We start from the raw sequence: 17,640 nt of genomic DNA on the forward strand, positions 1-17,640 counted from the left end.
TGATGATTATTATTAGTTTCTTGTTTCTGTTTATCCATGCTTAAGGATTTGTTCTCAGTTATATCTCACGTTTAGTTTAGTTCAGATTCCATGTGTTATTCTGTTTGTCTCTCAGTGTAAAGTCTGCATGCTTGTTTAGTAATTCATGTTTCCTGTTTTATTGTGAAAGTCTTTGTCTTATGTTAGTGTGTGCAGCTTAGCTCCCCCGTCTCGTTAGCCCTGATCTCTCCCAGCTGTGTCTCCCTCCTGTTGCCGATTCCCCCGTTACTACCCTGTGTATATAAGCCCTGTGTTCCCTTTCAGTCGATTCACTCGGTACAACACATAAGTATGGGATATCACGCCCTCGCGTGTCCTGGCTGAAGAAACCTTTATTCACGCCTTTACGGCAGATGACGTGTGATGACACGCGCAAGGCCCCGCCCGCACATATAGCCGCTGCCATCACCGTCATCCCTCAGTTCTTACGCTCTTCACCTCGCTGAGAACACCTCTGCTGAGTTGGGCTAGCTAGCTACTGCTAGTTAGCTCCGTTGTCTGCCAACTTGAACCTAGCTTAACTGCCCCTGTTGGTGTTAGCCTCCACCGCCCAGCTGGTGCGTAGGCTGCCCGCGGAGCGCTATTTTCAAGTTTTTCTTGTGCAGCGTTTCGCTTTGCGTTTTGGGAATGGACTCCAAACCGAAGCGAGCAAAGCAGAAATCTTCTGTTCGCCCCTGTCCTCAGGGATGTGGTTTCTCTTTGCACGACAGCGACCAGCACGATGCCTGCCCTGTCTGCCTGGGGATCGTCCACGCTAGGAGAGCGTTGACGGAGCCCGAAGCTTGTGCGTTTTGTCGCCAGCTCCGACGCTCGACCCTGGAAAGACGGGTGACGTTTGTGGAAAGAGTGCTGGGACGCTCGGCTGTCGCACGGCATGACCCTCTTCTTTCCGAGTCTGGAGCCCCGGCTTCGTCCGAGTCCGAAGACGAAAATTTTCAGGTCGATGTCCCCGCGATTAGCTGGGCTGACCACATGGAATACGTTGACGGGTTAGCCGATGACGAACCGGAACCATGCAGGAGCGCTGACGGGCTTCAGCCTGGGTTGAAGCCCGCCAGCGCTCCCCAGGAAGACGATGACGTGCTGGACATCGGCCTGGACATCCATGGTTTGTCGGAGGATGAGCAGGAGAGCTCATTGTCGACCCAATATGCCGCCGCTGCTGCGCCGGTCGGCCACGATGACACCTCTCTTTTCTCCCTGTTTCGCCGTGCCGCTGAGAAGCTGCAGGTGGACTGGCCCTCTCCTCCACCAGCTCGGAAGCCGTCGCGGTTTGCGGGTTTTTTCCTTCCACCGGAGCCCGCAACGGCCAAAAACTGCCTCCCCATGTTCCCAGACTTTCTCTGCGAGCTAACAGCGTCATGGGACAAACCTCTGTCTACCCGCGTCACTGTGCCCGGCTATGGACAGTACATGGAATTGGACGGCGCCGAGGGAGCTGGTTTAGCTAACCCACCCCCTATGGAGCCGTCTCTGGCTGCTTATCTGGCCCCGTCCCATAACCATGGTGTCGGTGGCCCCGCAACTCTGCCGTCCAAGCACTGCAGATTCTCGGCCTCGCAGCTGGAGAAGATTTATCGGGCTCAGGCCGGCACCGCTCGAGCCATGAGCTCCGTCACCATGCTCCAGACGTACCAAGCAATGTGCCTGGCGGAGCTTGGATCGCTGGTTCCGGAGGACAGCCCGCTGTCACCTCTTCTTAACGAGGTTAGAGTCACCACGGATTACATCCTCCGTGCGTCTCGCTGTGCAGCGCTCTCCCTGGGCAGAGGGATGGCTTCGACAGTGGTGGCGCAGAGGCACCTGTGGCTGACCCTCTCCGACGTCCCTGATAGAGACAGAGCTGTGTATCTGGACGCACCAGTGTCTGCGGCTGGGTTATTCGGACATTCACTTGAAGCCATTCAGGCTAGATTCGATCTGAGGAAGAAGCAGACGGAAGCTCTGCGCGACATCATCCCCAGACGCCAGCCCCAGCCCAAGCCCACTGCTAGCTCTCACAGGCCCGCCGCTCCTCTGACAGCTGGCAAGAGACCGGCGCCCACTGCTGGAGTGGGAGGGCCGCCGGCGAGAGCACGTACTCCGGCCCGAGCTCCACGCCAGTCGGCCTGGGGCAAAGGCCCTCCCCCGGGCCCCCGACGGGACCCGACGCCCAGGAGGAAGAAGCCTCAGCCCTCCTAGCTGTGATTGCGAGTGGGGAAGGGATCCGGCAGCAGGGAGACGCTGCTCTTACCCCTCTGTTGCCGCACAAGAGGTGCCGCTTAAGTTCTGTTCAGGTTGTCAGCCCCAGAAGGCGCTGCACTTCCCTATCGCGGTCTCCCAAGCACATAACCCCTGCACACGGTTCAGATGTGTTGAATGTTCAAGCGACCACATCGAGTGTTCCCGCTGTTTATAAAATAAATAAAGAGTGTTGTTTACTCTCAAACAATCTCAAATGCTCAACCTGCAGGCGAAATGAGCCAGGTCAGGCAGGGGATGCAGTCCCCTGCAGACACACTGGGGGGCGACGGCGCCCCGCCGTCAGTGCTGCAGGCCAGCCGGCTGGCTGCTCACTTCCCTCAGTGGCGCGCTTGCGCCCCCTCTCCGTGGGTGCTGCAAACCGTTGCCATGGGTTACCGGTTGCAGTTCCGGGTCAAGCCGCCTCGTTTCCAAAGAGTCGTGAACACGATTGTCAACCCCGAGGCAGCCTTGGTACTCAGAGAGGAAATACAGGCGCTATTACAGAAGAGAGCAATACGGGTGGTCCCCGCTTCGGAGACGGACAAAGGTTGGTACAGCCGTTATTTTGTCATTCCGAAGAAAGGGGGAGGGCTTCGTCCCATCCTCGACCTGCGAGTCTTGAACACGTACCTGCGAACGTACAGGTTCAAGATGCTAACACTCAGACAGCTCCTGAGTGCAGTCGGCCCGGGAGATTGGTTTGCGACAATCGATCTAACAGATGCTTATTTTCATGTCGCTATACACCCGAAACACAGGCAGTTTCTGAGGTTTGCATTCGAGGGCGTAGCCTACGAATACCTAGTGCTGCCGTTCGGGCTGTCGCTCGCTCCCCGCACCTTTACGAAATGTGCCGAGGCAGCGCTAGCGCCCCTCAGGAAGAGGGGCATCCGCATCTTGGCCTACCTGGACGACTGGGCTCTCGTGGCTTGCTCCAGAGAACAGGCGGAGACGCAGCTGTCGCGGGTTCTGTCACACATTCAGACACTGGGGTTCTCTGTGAACTTTCAGAAGAGCTCGCTAATCCCAGGTCAACAGATCGCTTTTCTCGGTCTGGAAATATGCTCTCTTTCCAGCCGCGCACGGTTGTCAGAGCACAGAGTGGCCGCGTTTCATCGCTGCCTCGCTCAATTTCAGCTGGGACGCAGACTGCGTTTCCAGACGATATTGCGCTTGTTGGGCATGATGGCATCTATGATCGCCGTAGTGCTGCTTGGGCTGTTGAAAATGAGAGCGTTTCAACGCTGGACTCTCTCTCACCGTTTGTGTGCTTCGCGTCACCTCCGGAGGAGGCTGCCGGTAACTGCGTCTTGCATGCTAGCTCTCCGTCCTTGGAGGGAGCCCGGGCTACTGCACCAGGGCTCTCGGATTGGGAGGGTGTTGTTTCGCAAGGTGGTGTCCACAGATGCTTCCCTAAGTGGGTGGGGAGCGCTGTGCGAGGGTGCGTCAGTGAGAGGGATCTGGTCCGCGGCTCAGCGCCAGCTGCACATCAACCACTTAGAGCTGTTAGCAGTGTTCTTAGCTCTAAAGCGTTTCCGTCCAGTCCTGCAGGGCCAGCATGTCTTAGTCAGGACGGACAATTCAACAGTGGTGTCTTATATAAACAGGCAGGGAGGAACACGCTCTCTTCCCCTGTTGCAGCTGTCTCGCTCTCTGCTGTTATGGTGCAGTGTTCATTTTCTGACTCTAAGAGCCACCCATGTCCCGGGCCACCTGAACCTGGGGCCGGACCTTCTCTCCAGGGGGGGTCCTCTGGTGAGAGAATGGAGGTTACACCCTTCAATAGTGGCTCAGATTTGGGATCTATTTGGCGAGGCGCAAATAGATCTTTTTGCTTCCAGGGTGAATGCTCACTGCCCCCTGTACTTCTCCATAATCGACCACGATGCACCCTTGGGCTTGGACGCGCTAGCGCACCAATGGCCAGACGTGCTCCTGTATGCATTTCCCCCAGTGGAAATGATATCTCCAATTCTGGAGAGGGTGCGTCGGCATTCCCTCTCTCTGATCCTGGTGGCCCCTTGGTGGCCCGCGAAGTCGTGGTATGCAGAAATAATCAGCCTGCTTGCAGCAAGTCCTTGGCAGCTTCCTCTCCGCAGGGATCTCCTCTCTCAGGCGGGGGGGGAAGTGTTTCATCCGCGCCCGGATCTGTGGCACCTTCATGCTTACCTGCTGAGAGGTTAAACTTGGTTGCTAAGGGTCTGCCACCTAGTGTGGTAGCGACGATTCAGAGCGCCAGGGCCTCGTCTACTAGAGGCTTGTACGCTTACAAATGGCGAGCCTTCGAGCGATGGTGCCAGGACCGCCACACTCTCCCATTTCAGTGCTCTATTGTGGATGTTTTGACATTCCTGCAGGAGCTGTTGGATAAAGGCCTTTCGTTTTCGACGATCAAGGTTTATTTAGCGGCTATATCTGCTTGTCATATCGGTTTTGACGGGGTGACACCAGGTGCGCATCCCCTCGCCGTGCGTTTTCTGAAAGGGGTTCGCCGGCTGAGGCCCGTGCTTAAGTCCAGTGTCCCGGCTTGGGACTTGTCTTTGGTGCTGGAGGCCCTTTGTGGCCCTCCGTTTGAACCCGTTGAGTCGGTAGATATGAAACTTCTTTCGTATAAGACCGCATTACTTCTCGCTTTGGCCTCGGCGAAGCGAGTGGGGGACCTTCATGCGCTGTCTGTGCATCCTGCCTGCACACAGTTTTCTCCTGATGGCCGCAAGGTCGTATTGCGTCCGAATGCCGCCTATCTTCCCAAGGTCATGCCTGCATCTTATAGTTCAATGGAGTTTGAGTTGCTGAGCTTTTGCTCCCCTCCTTTTGAATCTGAGGAGCAGAGGAGGGTGCATTCTCTTTGTCCGGTGCGTGCGCTACGCACCTACATTGAGCGCACTCGGGATGTGCGTTTGTGTGACCAGTTGTTTGTCTGCTTCGCTAATCCGAATAGAGGTAGAGCTCTGTCCAGACAGAGGCTGTCCCACTGGATTGTAGAAGCTATCTCGCTGGCATACAGCACCGGAGGTTTTGCGTTGCCCCACGGGGTGGGAGCTCATTCCACCAGGGGGATGGCGACCTCATGGGCTCTTTTTAGAGGGGTGCCTGTGGCTGATATTTGTGCAGCGGCTAATTGGGCGTCGCCGCACACTTTTGTGCGGTTTTATCGGTTGGACGTTACAGCCCCTTCGGTGGCTCATGCTGTCCTTTCTGCTGGGTCTACCACTCACTAAGGATGTGGTGGTCCCGTTCCGGTTCGGTGGCTGCTCTGCGGGGCGTGTATATAGGTCCCATACTTATGTGTTGTACCGAGTGAATCGACTGAAAGGGAACGATTAGTTATGTCTATAACTTCTGTTCCCTGAAGGAGAGGAACGAGGTACAACACAGGGTGGCCCCACTGAGCAGTTGGCTCGGTGAAGAGCGGCTATCGAACTGAGGGATGACGGTGATGGCAGCGGCTATATGTGCGGGCGGGGCCTTGCGCGTGTCATCACACGTCATCTGCCGTAAAGGCGTGAATAAAGGTTTCTTCAGCCAGGACACGCGAGGGCGTGATATCCCATACTTATGTGTTGTACCTCGTTCCTCTCCTTCAGGGAACAGAAGTTATAGACATAACTAATCGTTTTCCCATGCTCAGTGTCGCGTCGTACCATCAGTTTTTGCCTGTGTGTTCTTGGTCTCAGTGTTCCGTCCTCACTTTATGTTTGTTTTCCTGCCAGCAATAAAGCTGAGGTTTTTTGAGTTACATTCCATTTTCCGAGTCCTGCATTTGGATCCTCATCTCTGCCTGCCCGCACACAGATCCTTGACACTTGTGTTGTTGCCACTCAGCTCAAACAGGTCAACATGGCGCTGCATGCAGTATAAATCAGTGCATAGATAGATCAGAGCAAAAGATAAAGTCCATTAAAAGTAGTAGATTTTTTTCCATTACATAAGGAAGGAGGATCTATAATGGATTGCCACTTTTTTAGAAAGTCGCTACCTCCTGAGTATAAGGTTAAATGAGGGACACCATTGTAAAACATCACTTAAATGTCAAGTCATTGAAAATGCTAGAATGGCTTGCACTTGCAGAAATAATTTTTATGAACAAATTATGCTATAAAAAAAAGGCCTGACAGAAAAAAATGTAATGCTAAAAGTTGCATGTGATCATTGAGATAAAGCAGAGTAACATGTGATTATTTTCTCATCAGCCTAAATGTATGATCAACACTTTTCTCATTTTCAACCCATTGACCCACGTGATAACAGTATTATCATGGTGGTGCTACCGTTTTATGGCGCTGCGTGAGTACAAAAGGCTGAGGAAGTGGTGGGCTGATATTTACAGACAACAACATGAATGCCATAAGCAGATATACCAAAATACTGGCTGACAAGATGACACCCAGTCTCCAGAAACCTGTCATGTATCACAAATATTCCAATGATCCAAACCTCACTGACAAAGTAAAAAAAGTGAAAAATGCCAGACCCATTAAATCGTTACATCTATGCTGTCGGTGCATCATAAGTGCAAAACCTTCTGAAACCCTACACTGCAGCCTATACCATAATCTAACACTAATATGTGAAACATAAAGTTTGGTAACAATATCAGTCACTTACATTAGCTGCATAGGCTCTACATAGTTTTGCTGCAGAAGTATAACTTAAGCATTCGAAGTGATGCAGTTCCAAAAAGGTTCTACAGTTCTGATTTAGTTGACATGCAATATTGTGCAACAGCTTGCTGTGTAGTGAATATTTGTCGAATATATGCCAGTGTGTTTCTGTGCTTAAAAACACCAGATTTAGATAATAGAAAAATGTGTGTTTGTTAGCAGAAGTGCGTGTGCATTCATGCTTGTAATTGTCCACGTGTGAACATTGGCATTCAGCAAACTGCTCTGGGAGTCTCTCGCCCAGCTGCCGGTGTTTATCGAGCAGCCTCTCCTTTCTGTTCCTCCTGCCTTGATTTTTGAAGAGTAGCCAGTGCCGCGTACCCATATCTGCTCCTGAAATGGCGCTTTGTCTCAAGGATGGGGGAGACGGTCTTATCAGGCATTTCCAGGAGCTGTTACTGTACCCCCCTCCTCCTCCTCCTCCTCCCTGCTCTGCTGCTCAAATTCCCAGGCCAAAAGAGCCATACTGATGAGGATAGAGCTGCATTTTGCCCTTTTTGTGGTCCTTGACCTGCCTTAAGAGCTTCCATTCCCACTCCTGTCACAGCTGATTTTGTTTTTGGAAACTGGTCATGGCTATCATGCCTAATTCAAAAGCAAACATGGGCAAAGACAAACAGACTGCTGGTGGAGCTGGTGGGGTTTTTTCCACCAGCAGTCGTGTTCTGCTTTTACTGATGCCTCACAACTCTAGAGGTTCATTGCTGCGTAGCCGTATCTGTTTCACACGGTAGTTAAATGCATGTGTGTGGTTGGAACTCATGAGACGTGTGCTTTTTTGCCCTTCAGACAAAGGTACAATACAGAAGGTGATTGTGCTACCCAGCAACCATTCCCTGCATGACGATCTGATCCTGGAGGAGCTGGAAGTGTTTAAGGTCTGCTCTGTATTTCTTCCTTCTCTCTTTTTTTTTCTCTTTCACTTTAATCCCCTTTCTCCCCTTAAATCAAAGGCAGGGACTGGGAGGAGGATGTGTTTGGCCACTACACAAAGACCAAGGGCAGACAGACAAAAGGCAGGGTGGCATTTGCGAGATGGATGTTCTGTAGTGCAGAGCAGTGTAGAGTGATGAGAAACATGCTAGCATACTCCAAGTCTGGAAGTCACCCTCAAGTGAACCTTTGCATATGTTGCTTTATCTTAGGTGATAGACCTGTGATCAGAAGAAAAAGTCTCCTTTGATCTTTCTACCAAATGGTGCCACACATAGACTTCAATCTAAAGAGATTTGTCTCTTTAGAAGACATAATTTATTTCTCAGGCTACTAAAGACATCTGTCCAGAGTTATTCTAGACCAGGGGTAGGCAACTCCGGGCCTCGAGTGCCAGTGTCCTGCAGGTTTTTAGATGTGTCCTTGATCCAACACAGCTGATTCAGATGGCTAAATTACCTCAACACCTCCTCAACATAACTTGAAATTCTCCAGAGGCCTGCTAATGAACTAATCATTTGATTCAGGTGTGTTGACCCAGGGTGATATCTAAAACCTGCAGGACCCCGGCACTCGAGGCCTGGAGTTGCCTACCCCTGTTCTAGACTGATTTGTGCTTTTTTGCACCAGCATTGCAGTCCTTGTGATTATGTTTGCTTTGCAAGCTCTTTTTCAAGATCAAGAGGTGTCTTGAAGTCTATAAAGTTAATATCATAAATATCAACATCTGTAAAGTAAATATCAGGTTATTAGGTCTTATGAAGGGATGAATCCCAATTTTCGTTTTTTTTGGTTCACCCCATCATAAATATGTAGGGAAGACGTCAGGCAAGAGGTACAACAGTTAGTCTACTGCCATTGGCAAATGAGGGTGGAGGCTCTTTCATGACTGATTGTTGGCTTCTTATCTTATCATAATTGATGGAAATATAAATGCAGAGAGTATGCATTAATAATACCATCTGGGAAGCAGATGGCAACAGCTTTATCTTCCAGCATGAACACAATCACAAACATACTGCCATTACAGCAAAAGGATACCTGGATAGAAAAACATACAATAGAAAACTATCAGTCATGGACTGGCCTCCCCAAAGCCCTGACTTCCTTCAGCATTATTGAAGCAGTGTGGGATCATCATAACACAGAATAGAAACAAAAGCAGCCAACATCCAACGAAGAGCTTTGAGGTTCCTTCAAGACGCCTGGAGAACTATTCCTGTAGAACACTCTATAGGCAATAGCTTCATAGGGCCTGATTTATTTTGGACTGTATTTCATGAAACAAGAACTCTGAGAGCGCCCATCCTTTGCTATATAATTACCATAAAGTCTGGTATTTGTTTTCTCATCTAAGTGTTGTGAATTAAAATGTATATTTTCCAGAAAGTTCTACGTTTATTTCATCAACACACAAACTCTGAACTTTGTTTTTGTCTTTGCTGTTTTTCAGAATAAGGCTCCTGTTACAAACTTAAGAATATCCTCTAAAAAAGTAAGCATTCTGAATATGTTATGTATGCATCTGCTTATCTTAAGTGCACTTATATTGTTTAAAAACATTCACTGTCCAAGGCCACTACGTAATGCATTCAACAGTAATCTCCTGTGCGTGATAAGCCTCCCAAAGGCACGGAAATAATAAGCCGTTTTTTTTTTTTTTTCTTGCGCCCTGCCTCATTTTCCTGTCAGCCGGCCACTTATTAAGACAAACAGGGCTGCTGACATTTGAACTGTTTATTTTGCAGCAACAGCTGTACGCCAGCTCGGAGTTCGGGGTCTCGCAGGTCTCCCTGCACCGTTGTCAGGCTTACGGCTCAGCTTGCGCTGACTGCTGCCTCGCCAGAGACCCCTACTGTGCCTGGGATGGACTGAGCTGCTCCCGCTTCTACCCCACTGGCAAAAGGTAGACAAACGTTTCCAGTTTGAGGGTTTATAGCTACAGTTTCCTGCTAGTATTAAATTTAATTGTACCCAGTGAGGATTGCTTTCTTGTATTGCATGAAAAAACATTCTGCAAGCCCCCAAACAAATTATTCAGTGGTAATAAGCACTGATAGGTGTTGACAGGAAACCCATTCATGGAGGCAAAACTTTCACGAGTCTTAAATAAACATTAGCGACTTTTACATTTTTCAATATTAAACACTATTTTTGTTCACTTTGATTATACTTAACATTTTGCAATTTGCAGGATTATTACAGTGAGGTTTACAGTAGCCAGTGAAGTTACAGCAAATATCAAACCAATCGACTTTCCAAAGCATGGGAAGCAACTGATGTGCTATACGTTAAACTGGAATAGAACGTTTTGCTCAAAACTTGTGAAGGCCAAAAGATCACATGACTGCAATCCTTCAGTGCACACTTCTGTGTAAGCCAGATTCCACTTTTGTAGTTTCCCTTCCGGCGCCTAGACATAACACAGACGAGGAGGTATGAGCGACACCTCGCCTCTGCTCCGGTGTCTCTCTGGTTCCTTTAAGGACCAGCTGCCTGTCTCCTGACAGTTCAGTCAGACGCAGGCCAAATTTAGTTTGGTCGTAGAACAAAAGGCGCGTCTCTGTTTTTCTGCAGAGAATGTCTCTGAAATGTGTCAGCTGTTTACTTGCTTTTTTCCTCAAGCTGTTATATATGAGTGTTCTACACCGAGTGGAAGAACATGGTCAGATTTTCCTCATATTGTTTTGGCAGCGACTGCTTCTTCCACCATTTCAATATGACAGACGGACGGTTGTTATGATTGTGTATTTTATTTTGTAAGCCATCGACCAAGTTTTTTTCCCTCCTTCTTTCAGGAGAAGCAGAAGGCAGGATATTATGCATGGAAATCCACTCACTCAGTGTAGAGGATTCAATTTAAAAGGTAATTAAAGCTCCGGAAATATCCTTTTAAAGGTAACAATGGCTCAAGGCATCCTGATTAATGTGAAAGATTCAAAACAGAGCTAAAAGAGGTTTAGTTATTAGACTAATATTTGTATAGGTGGCCAGAAACATGACTCTTCATGAATGCTAATGCTGTTTTGATAAACTGGATTTGTAAGTTTTCTTCCCTAATGTAAGTTCATTTGAGGTTTACACACAGCCTGTGCCTGCACATATTTCTGTGTGTGTTCTGCTAGCATTTAGGCCTATTTTTGAGTTCGTACTCCAGACTTCATTCTTCATGAATATATATCCAGTCCACTAGCAGGTGCGGTTTAATGAGAGGAGAGAATCGGCTCCCCAGAGTGTTCAATTTCCATGAACAGTTTACTTTACTAAATTAACACGAGCGTGGGGAACCAGCCATATGGCCATTACCGCTAATTAGTCGCAACCCTGTCATACACCCGACTGAGTGATGAACCGTTTAGATAGGAGAAAAATGACACAGTTAATAAGTGAATTGGTTTGATACGTCAAAGTGTATATTGTTAGTGGAAAATGAAGTCTGGGGTGGGGTTCGGTTGTGCCGCAGGTGTCAGACTAAGCTTTGAGTCAACATCTCGCTCTCACTGTTGAGGCTTGAGACAGATTTGAGTCCATCTGTGCTCTTTGTGTCTGTCAGCAAATGACGTATGAATTGCCTTTCTTGACCCTGTGCATGTGTCTGCCTGTGTCTGCGTGTGTGTCTTTGTGTCTGTTAGCCTACAGGAACGCAGTGGAGATGACACAGTACGGCGTAAAAAACAACACCACTTTTCTGGAGTGTCTTCCCAAGTCTCCTCAGGCGTCTATTCGCTGGCTGATTCAGCGAGACAATGACAGAAGAAAAGAGGTCTGTTTGACATTTAAAGCACTTTAATGCATTCATAATTCCATTAACATTGACCTCCAAGAGGTCAATGTTACGGCCCACTTTAGCTGCAGAATTTAACAAGATAAACCCTTCACGATGCAAGCGATTTGATTAGATGTCCTGTTGTCAGCCCGTAGGGGGTTGCTCCAGTGTTTGGTTAAATATTACAGCAAAGATTAAACATGTCGTAACAATCCAGTGAGCTCATATGAGTTATCAGGATGTGCACTGCCTGAGGAATGACACTCTTAATGCTTATTGGCAGGGGAGCATCGTAATAAGTGTTGATACAGATCAAACATGATATGGGCCTTTACTAATGGCTCGACACACTCAATGCTCAGTGTGGAAACATTTTGCAAATGTTTGACGGCACTTAAATAGAGGGAGCATTTTAAAAGGCAGCGAAAGTTTAAACAAAGCTGGGCATGATGAAAACACATCTTTTATGCATTTAGCTCTCACCTCTGTCGAGCAGGGTTGCATGGGGGAGGGGGGGGGGGGGATCTTAAAATAAATCACTTCAGTTTTATGATGTGTAATCACTGGAGCCTTTTCCAAATTGAGGCCAGACTGATTTGGAAGTAGTATGCTGTATGCAGTGGTAAGCTGTAAGGACGAGTCTCATGAAGCTTCAAGCGCTTCAAGCACATATATCTAAAATACCTGTCATTGCAGTGACTCCCTGGCAACCTCTAGTCCCTAGGGAAAAATGTGTGTTCCCTAATTGGTTGGCAAGTGGTTGGTGTAGGTTGCTGCCTGTCACTTGGTGAAATCGATTGCAAGGAGAGCACTGCCCCCAAAACTCCCTTATTAGTGCATTGATCGCACAGATTGCCACAGTGGCTTGTAGTTTGCATGGAAGGCCTTGTCTGCAAACACTTGCTAACTAACCTCTGAGTTATAGTTAAACTTCTAACAGTGCGAACCACATCTGAATCAGAGAATGTCCGCCTTCAAATTAAAGGTTGTTCCTTACTGCTGTAACAACACCTTTTTAAATGTAGCAGCTTTTGCTATGAAGACAAATAGTCTTTGTTTCCACTTTAAGTCACACTCTTCACAGTTTTGTTACTGCTTAGCAAGTAGTTGGCAGGGGTTTACAGACAAGTAAGAAGCATTCTATATAAAGTACAGGCAATGACATCAATATCCTGGTGACCAAAGCATTTGCAATGAAGTTTAAGTCTTTAACTTTAACTTTCAGGTGGCCAAACCAACACTTAAACTTCCCACAGCTCTTAGGTTTAAATTAACATTTCAGGCGTACTTTTAGTCATTATTGACTATAATTTTGAGCAGTAAACACATATAAAATTTGGGGTACTTCAATTTTTTTTAGAAAAAAAATATACATTCACAGTTTGCTGTCTTCCGATCTTCTAATCAGTAATCATGAATAACTGAGACTTGAATGTCCTAGTCAAGTCTCACCACTCGCCATCCCTCTTGATAGCACCAAGATATTTATTACAGGCATTTATTTAGCCAGTGGATAAAAGCACATGCATAAATGAATAAACATGTTTCCTAATTTGACTTTTGAGGGTGTGACAAGTCATACAACGGTCATCCTTGCCATTGCACAATTTTCTGACAGGCTTCTTATCAGGATTTCTTAAGAGTCTCTCTCCTATAATGTCTCCAGTCATGCAATAAATCTGTGCCCTACGTTATTGAGTGACAAATTAAAGTAAAAAATAACCATACTAGAGGAATAAACAACGGTCTTACAAGCAATAGTCCCTTTATTAATGTTAAAAATGTTAGTCTTCTCATAGGTGTTCATTAGCTGATTGCAAAGAGTCCTTATCCTGGCGGTGCACCATAATTTTGCTGTACATTCTTGAATAACGACAATAAAGAATCTTATCTTATTAATCATTAAGTGATCCCTTAAATCTGCATTTTTTAGCCAGGATTTTTGTTGCATATTTTTGCAGGTTAAGCTGAGTGACCGCGTCCTCTCCACCGAGCACGGCCTCCTCATCCGCTCTGTGCAGCTGTCCGACCAGGGTCTTTACTACTGCCTGACCTCCGAGAATGGCTTTAAACGCACTGTCGCCAAAATCCGTTTGCATGTGCTGAGTGAAGCCATGGTGAGCATGCTGACAGACAAGCAGCAGTCGCCTTGGGCATGGACCAGCTCTTTGCACCCCAAGGTCCTTTTGGCAGCCTTCAGTCCCGCAGAGAACCTGGCAGTGCAACAATACTGCAAAGAGAGAAAGGAGCTCAAGAACCTCCAACAGAGGCAGCAGCAGCAGCCATCGGAGCCGCCCGGACCTCTCAGAGGGGATTTGGCCAAACTGAAACCATTGCTGGACCGGAGGAAGAGCCGCAATAGACGCAATCACCCAGAGGACTGACAGAAGGAGCTTGCAGCTGCAAAAACAGACATGCACAACTTCCTATAGTCCCCACAAAACAGTTACAGATCCCCATATTCCAACTTTCATCTCAACCTCAGAGCTCCGTAGTTGATAGACATTAGAGGGAGAAGCATGGGGAAATGTTATATAGCAATATGTCCTTTTTTTTGCATGAGGTACTGTGACCAGAAGGCTGTGACATGAGCCATTCTTTTTTTTTCACAGTCACAACACAAATCAAAGCAGCCCTATTATGACTGCCACTAAGAATCTGTTGTCTCTGCTGACATTGCTAACCATAATACATGTCAGGTCGCCGCTATATTTTAAAGCGGGAGTAGAATTTGAACTAGTTGGACAACAGCTCACAGTCAATTTGTGCTTCTTGAAAGAAGAGGAAAGTCATTTAAAAAGCTCGTGTTAAATGGAGCTGTTTGAAAAGGGACAAACAATAGGCAGATGCATGTTTATTAGATGCTACTCCTTTTTGAATATTTTATTTTTTAACTAACCAAACGATTAAATTATGGGACACTCTACAGGACTTTGAGAATATATGTAGTTAGCATACTGTTTACAAAAACAATGGTCATGCTAAGAGCCCACGGCAATAAAAAGTGTGGTGTTGAAGGGACGAAAGTTAAAACTCTATTAGTTCAAAGGCCAAGCTTTACGTCCAGTGCTGATGCTACCCAAATGGCAATTCTTGTTGCATACATGTCGTCTATATTTATTCCTACTACTCAGATGTACATGTGCTGTATGAATATGTGCCTCATGTTTAATCTGCATATTGTATCATAATTCTCTCATTTCCAACACAGACGCATGTTCATAGAAGGTGTCTTAAATCCTCGCCTCGGTTAGATTTTAGCAACCAAGCTAGCAGATACGCACATTTTAATTAGTGTAAAACTACGCAGCTGCTGAAACACGACAGTATCCGTTATTGGATCCACATTTTCTGAGCTATCTCCAGCAACTTGGACATACTTTTAATTCAGAAGTAGTAATTGTCAGTGAGGTAGTCTGTGATTTAGAGCCTTCAACATATGTGAAAAGCCAATTTTTTCCTCCTAAGCATAGTTAATGTAGATAGCGATTATTTGTTGCTTGTGTACAGAGCTTTTTGTTGTTGTTTCTCTGTTTGTTTGGATGTTTCATTCTTTTAATTTAATGTCGTGCCAGGTATTGTGTTTTAAATGTGTATATAATTTCAACATATTTCGCCAACTAACTGCGACTGTCTGCAAATTGTAGAGGCATACAGTATTATTTTGATTTTGAGAAAAAGACTTTCTAGCGTTCTCTCGTACAGATCTCTCCAGCATCATGTCAACAGTGTAATTTTAGTCCTATGAAAAATATGTATTTCTATTTATTAATGTCATGGTAGCCTGAATAAATTTGTTCAGATCACTCCCAGTTTTACCAACAAATCTTAGTGTTTACTGTACAACCACAGCACAAGACAAACTTCTAATGGTCCTGTACATTTTTAATACTACAGTACTGTCGTGTTTTCAATAAAACATCCGTAGTAGTTAGCAAGCTTCTTTATTTTAACGTGGCTCACATCCATGTACGTAAACATAACCTGCCGCTGCTTCTACGACACAGTATATATCACAATTTGGTTAGACAGCCCCCTAGTGGTGAAGCTGAACTACCCACATAACTCCTATCAACACATCCCCTTTTCTTTAGATGTTATCTGCTGAACAACACTATGGAAACATACCTAACATTGCATAGCTTGAATAACATCACAAACACTTGTGACAGTGTAAACTACGGAACACACAATAATGCAGAAAGTTCCTTTTTGATATATGCATATATATCTAGCTATATATGTATACACCAACATATACATATATATATATGCTTAAAGGTTTAGTCTATCAGGTGGCTTGATAGAGCGTGCTGATCTTCTGACAATGGGTGACTGGTCTCTTTGCTCCACACTGTCCTTCACGGGTGTTGTTGGTTCAGGTGGTGTGTTGTTGTCATCACACTGTTCTTCCGATGGTCCCATTGTCTTTTGAGTGTACAGTAAACTCCTCCGATTTCTCCTTAATATCAGTCCATCTTCAGTTTTCACATTGTACGATCTTGGGTTTACCTCCTCCAGTACAGTTGCTCTCTTTTCCCAGATGTTTGCATCTTCCACTCTGACTGCTTCATTGGGTGCGAGTGGTTTTAGACTTTTTGAGGACTTGTCAAAGTTGACCTTTTGTCTCTTCTGCAACTGTTTCATTTTGTCTCTCACTTGTTTATGTTTCCTGGTTGTTGTGTAAGGAAGAGTGGTCCGTAGTTTTCTTCCCATTAATATTTCTGCTGGTGACTTGCCATGCTCCAGTGGTGATGCTCTGTAGCTCAGTAGTGCCAAATAAGGATCTGCCTTACCATCTTGTGCTTTCTTTAGTAACTGTTTCACAATGTGCACACCTTTCTCTGCTTTCCCATTGGACTGTGGATGCAGGGGGCTTGAGGTCACATGTTTAAAGTCATATTCCTGAGCAAATAGTTGGAATTCTCTACAACTATAGCAAGGTCCATTGTCACTATGAACAATCTGTGGTATCCCATGTCTAGCAAATATTGATTTCATGTGCGTTATGACACAAGTAGCTGACATGTTGGACAATAATGCCATCTCTGGATAGTTTGACAAGTAATCAATAACCAGCAGGTAGTTTTTTCCTCCTAGGTGGAAAATGTCTGTTCCGACTTTCTGCCATGGTTCCTCCGGTATGTCTGTTATGGTCAGAGGCTCTTTTGGTTGTTTTGCCTGGTGTTTGATACACGTATCACAAGTGGAAACCATTTGCTCAATGTCTGCATTTATACCTGGCCAATAGACTGCTGTTCTGGCTCTCCGTTTGCATTTCTCTATGCCTAGATGTCCCTCATGCAGTCTTTTCAGGATGTCTCCTCTCAGTGAGTGTGGAATTACTACTCTGTTTTGTCTTAGCAGAAGTCCATTCACAACACTTAGTTCTGCTCTTATGTTGTAGTATGTTTTGCATTCACCTCTTGGCCATTTCCCATTCAACAGTGTTATAACTCTTTGCAGACTAGAGTCCTTTTGTGTTTCAGCCTTGATCTGATGTGATTTTCTGTCTGACACAGGAAGTGACTCTGCTACCAGGTTTACATGTATATTTACATCCATCTCTGTGGAGCTTTGCTCTTTGTTTGGGGTTGTGGCCCTAGAGAGTGCATCTGCTAACACAATGTGTTTACCTGGTGTGTAGATCAAGTTGAAATCATAGCGCTGTAGTTTCATCATCAATCTTTGAATGCGTGGAGACATTTCACTTAAGTTTTTCTTGATTATGGCTATCAATGGCTTGTGGTCAGTCTCTGCCACAAATGTTGGCAAACCATAGACATAGGTGTGGAACTTTTCAAATCCAAAAACAAGCCCCAATGTCTCTTTTTCTATTTGGGCGTAGCGAGATTCTGTCTCTGTCATTGCTCTTGAGGCATATGCCACTGGCCTCCAGTGGTCTCCATAAGCCTGCAACAACACTGCGCCGATCCCGGCCTTCGATGCATCTGTTGACACTTTTGTTTTTCTTTTTGGATCAAAATACGCCAAAACTGGCTCTGTTGTAAGTGT

At 46.2% G+C, this 17,640-nt stretch overlaps 1 protein-coding gene across 5 annotated transcripts in view; it reads left to right on the forward strand.

Annotated features, from left to right (window-relative positions):
* Nucleotides 1-15,559, forward strand: part of sema3c (sema domain, immunoglobulin domain (Ig), short basic domain, secreted, (semaphorin) 3C) — a 51,401-nt gene extending 35,842 nt beyond the window's left edge. For 4 of the 5 annotated variants that reach the window (XM_085375769.1, XM_085375770.1, XM_085375772.1 and 1 more), the window contains exons 12-17: nucleotides 7,716-7,804; nucleotides 9,313-9,354; nucleotides 9,608-9,765; nucleotides 10,658-10,725; nucleotides 11,492-11,622; nucleotides 13,587-15,559. In XM_085375769.1, coding sequence (XP_085231895.1) covers nucleotides 7,716-7,804; nucleotides 9,313-9,354; nucleotides 9,608-9,765; nucleotides 10,658-10,725; nucleotides 11,492-11,622; nucleotides 13,587-14,009 — 911 coding nt within the window. In that variant the 3' untranslated portion in view covers nucleotides 14,010-15,559. The remainder of the gene's footprint in view (nucleotides 1-7,715; nucleotides 7,805-9,312; nucleotides 9,355-9,607; nucleotides 9,766-10,657; nucleotides 10,726-11,491; nucleotides 11,623-13,586) is intronic. The other variant, XM_085375773.1, reaches the window with a different exon arrangement.
* The last annotated feature ends 2,081 nt before the right edge of the window (nucleotides 15,560-17,640 follow it).

Source organism: Diplotaxodon limnothrissa, linkage group LG17 (genome assembly GCF_057381915.1).
Source record: "Diplotaxodon limnothrissa isolate DT_005_m linkage group LG17, D_limnothrissa_male_GT1.1, whole genome shotgun sequence".
NCBI lineage: Eukaryota > Metazoa > Chordata > Actinopteri > Cichliformes > Cichlidae > Diplotaxodon > Diplotaxodon limnothrissa.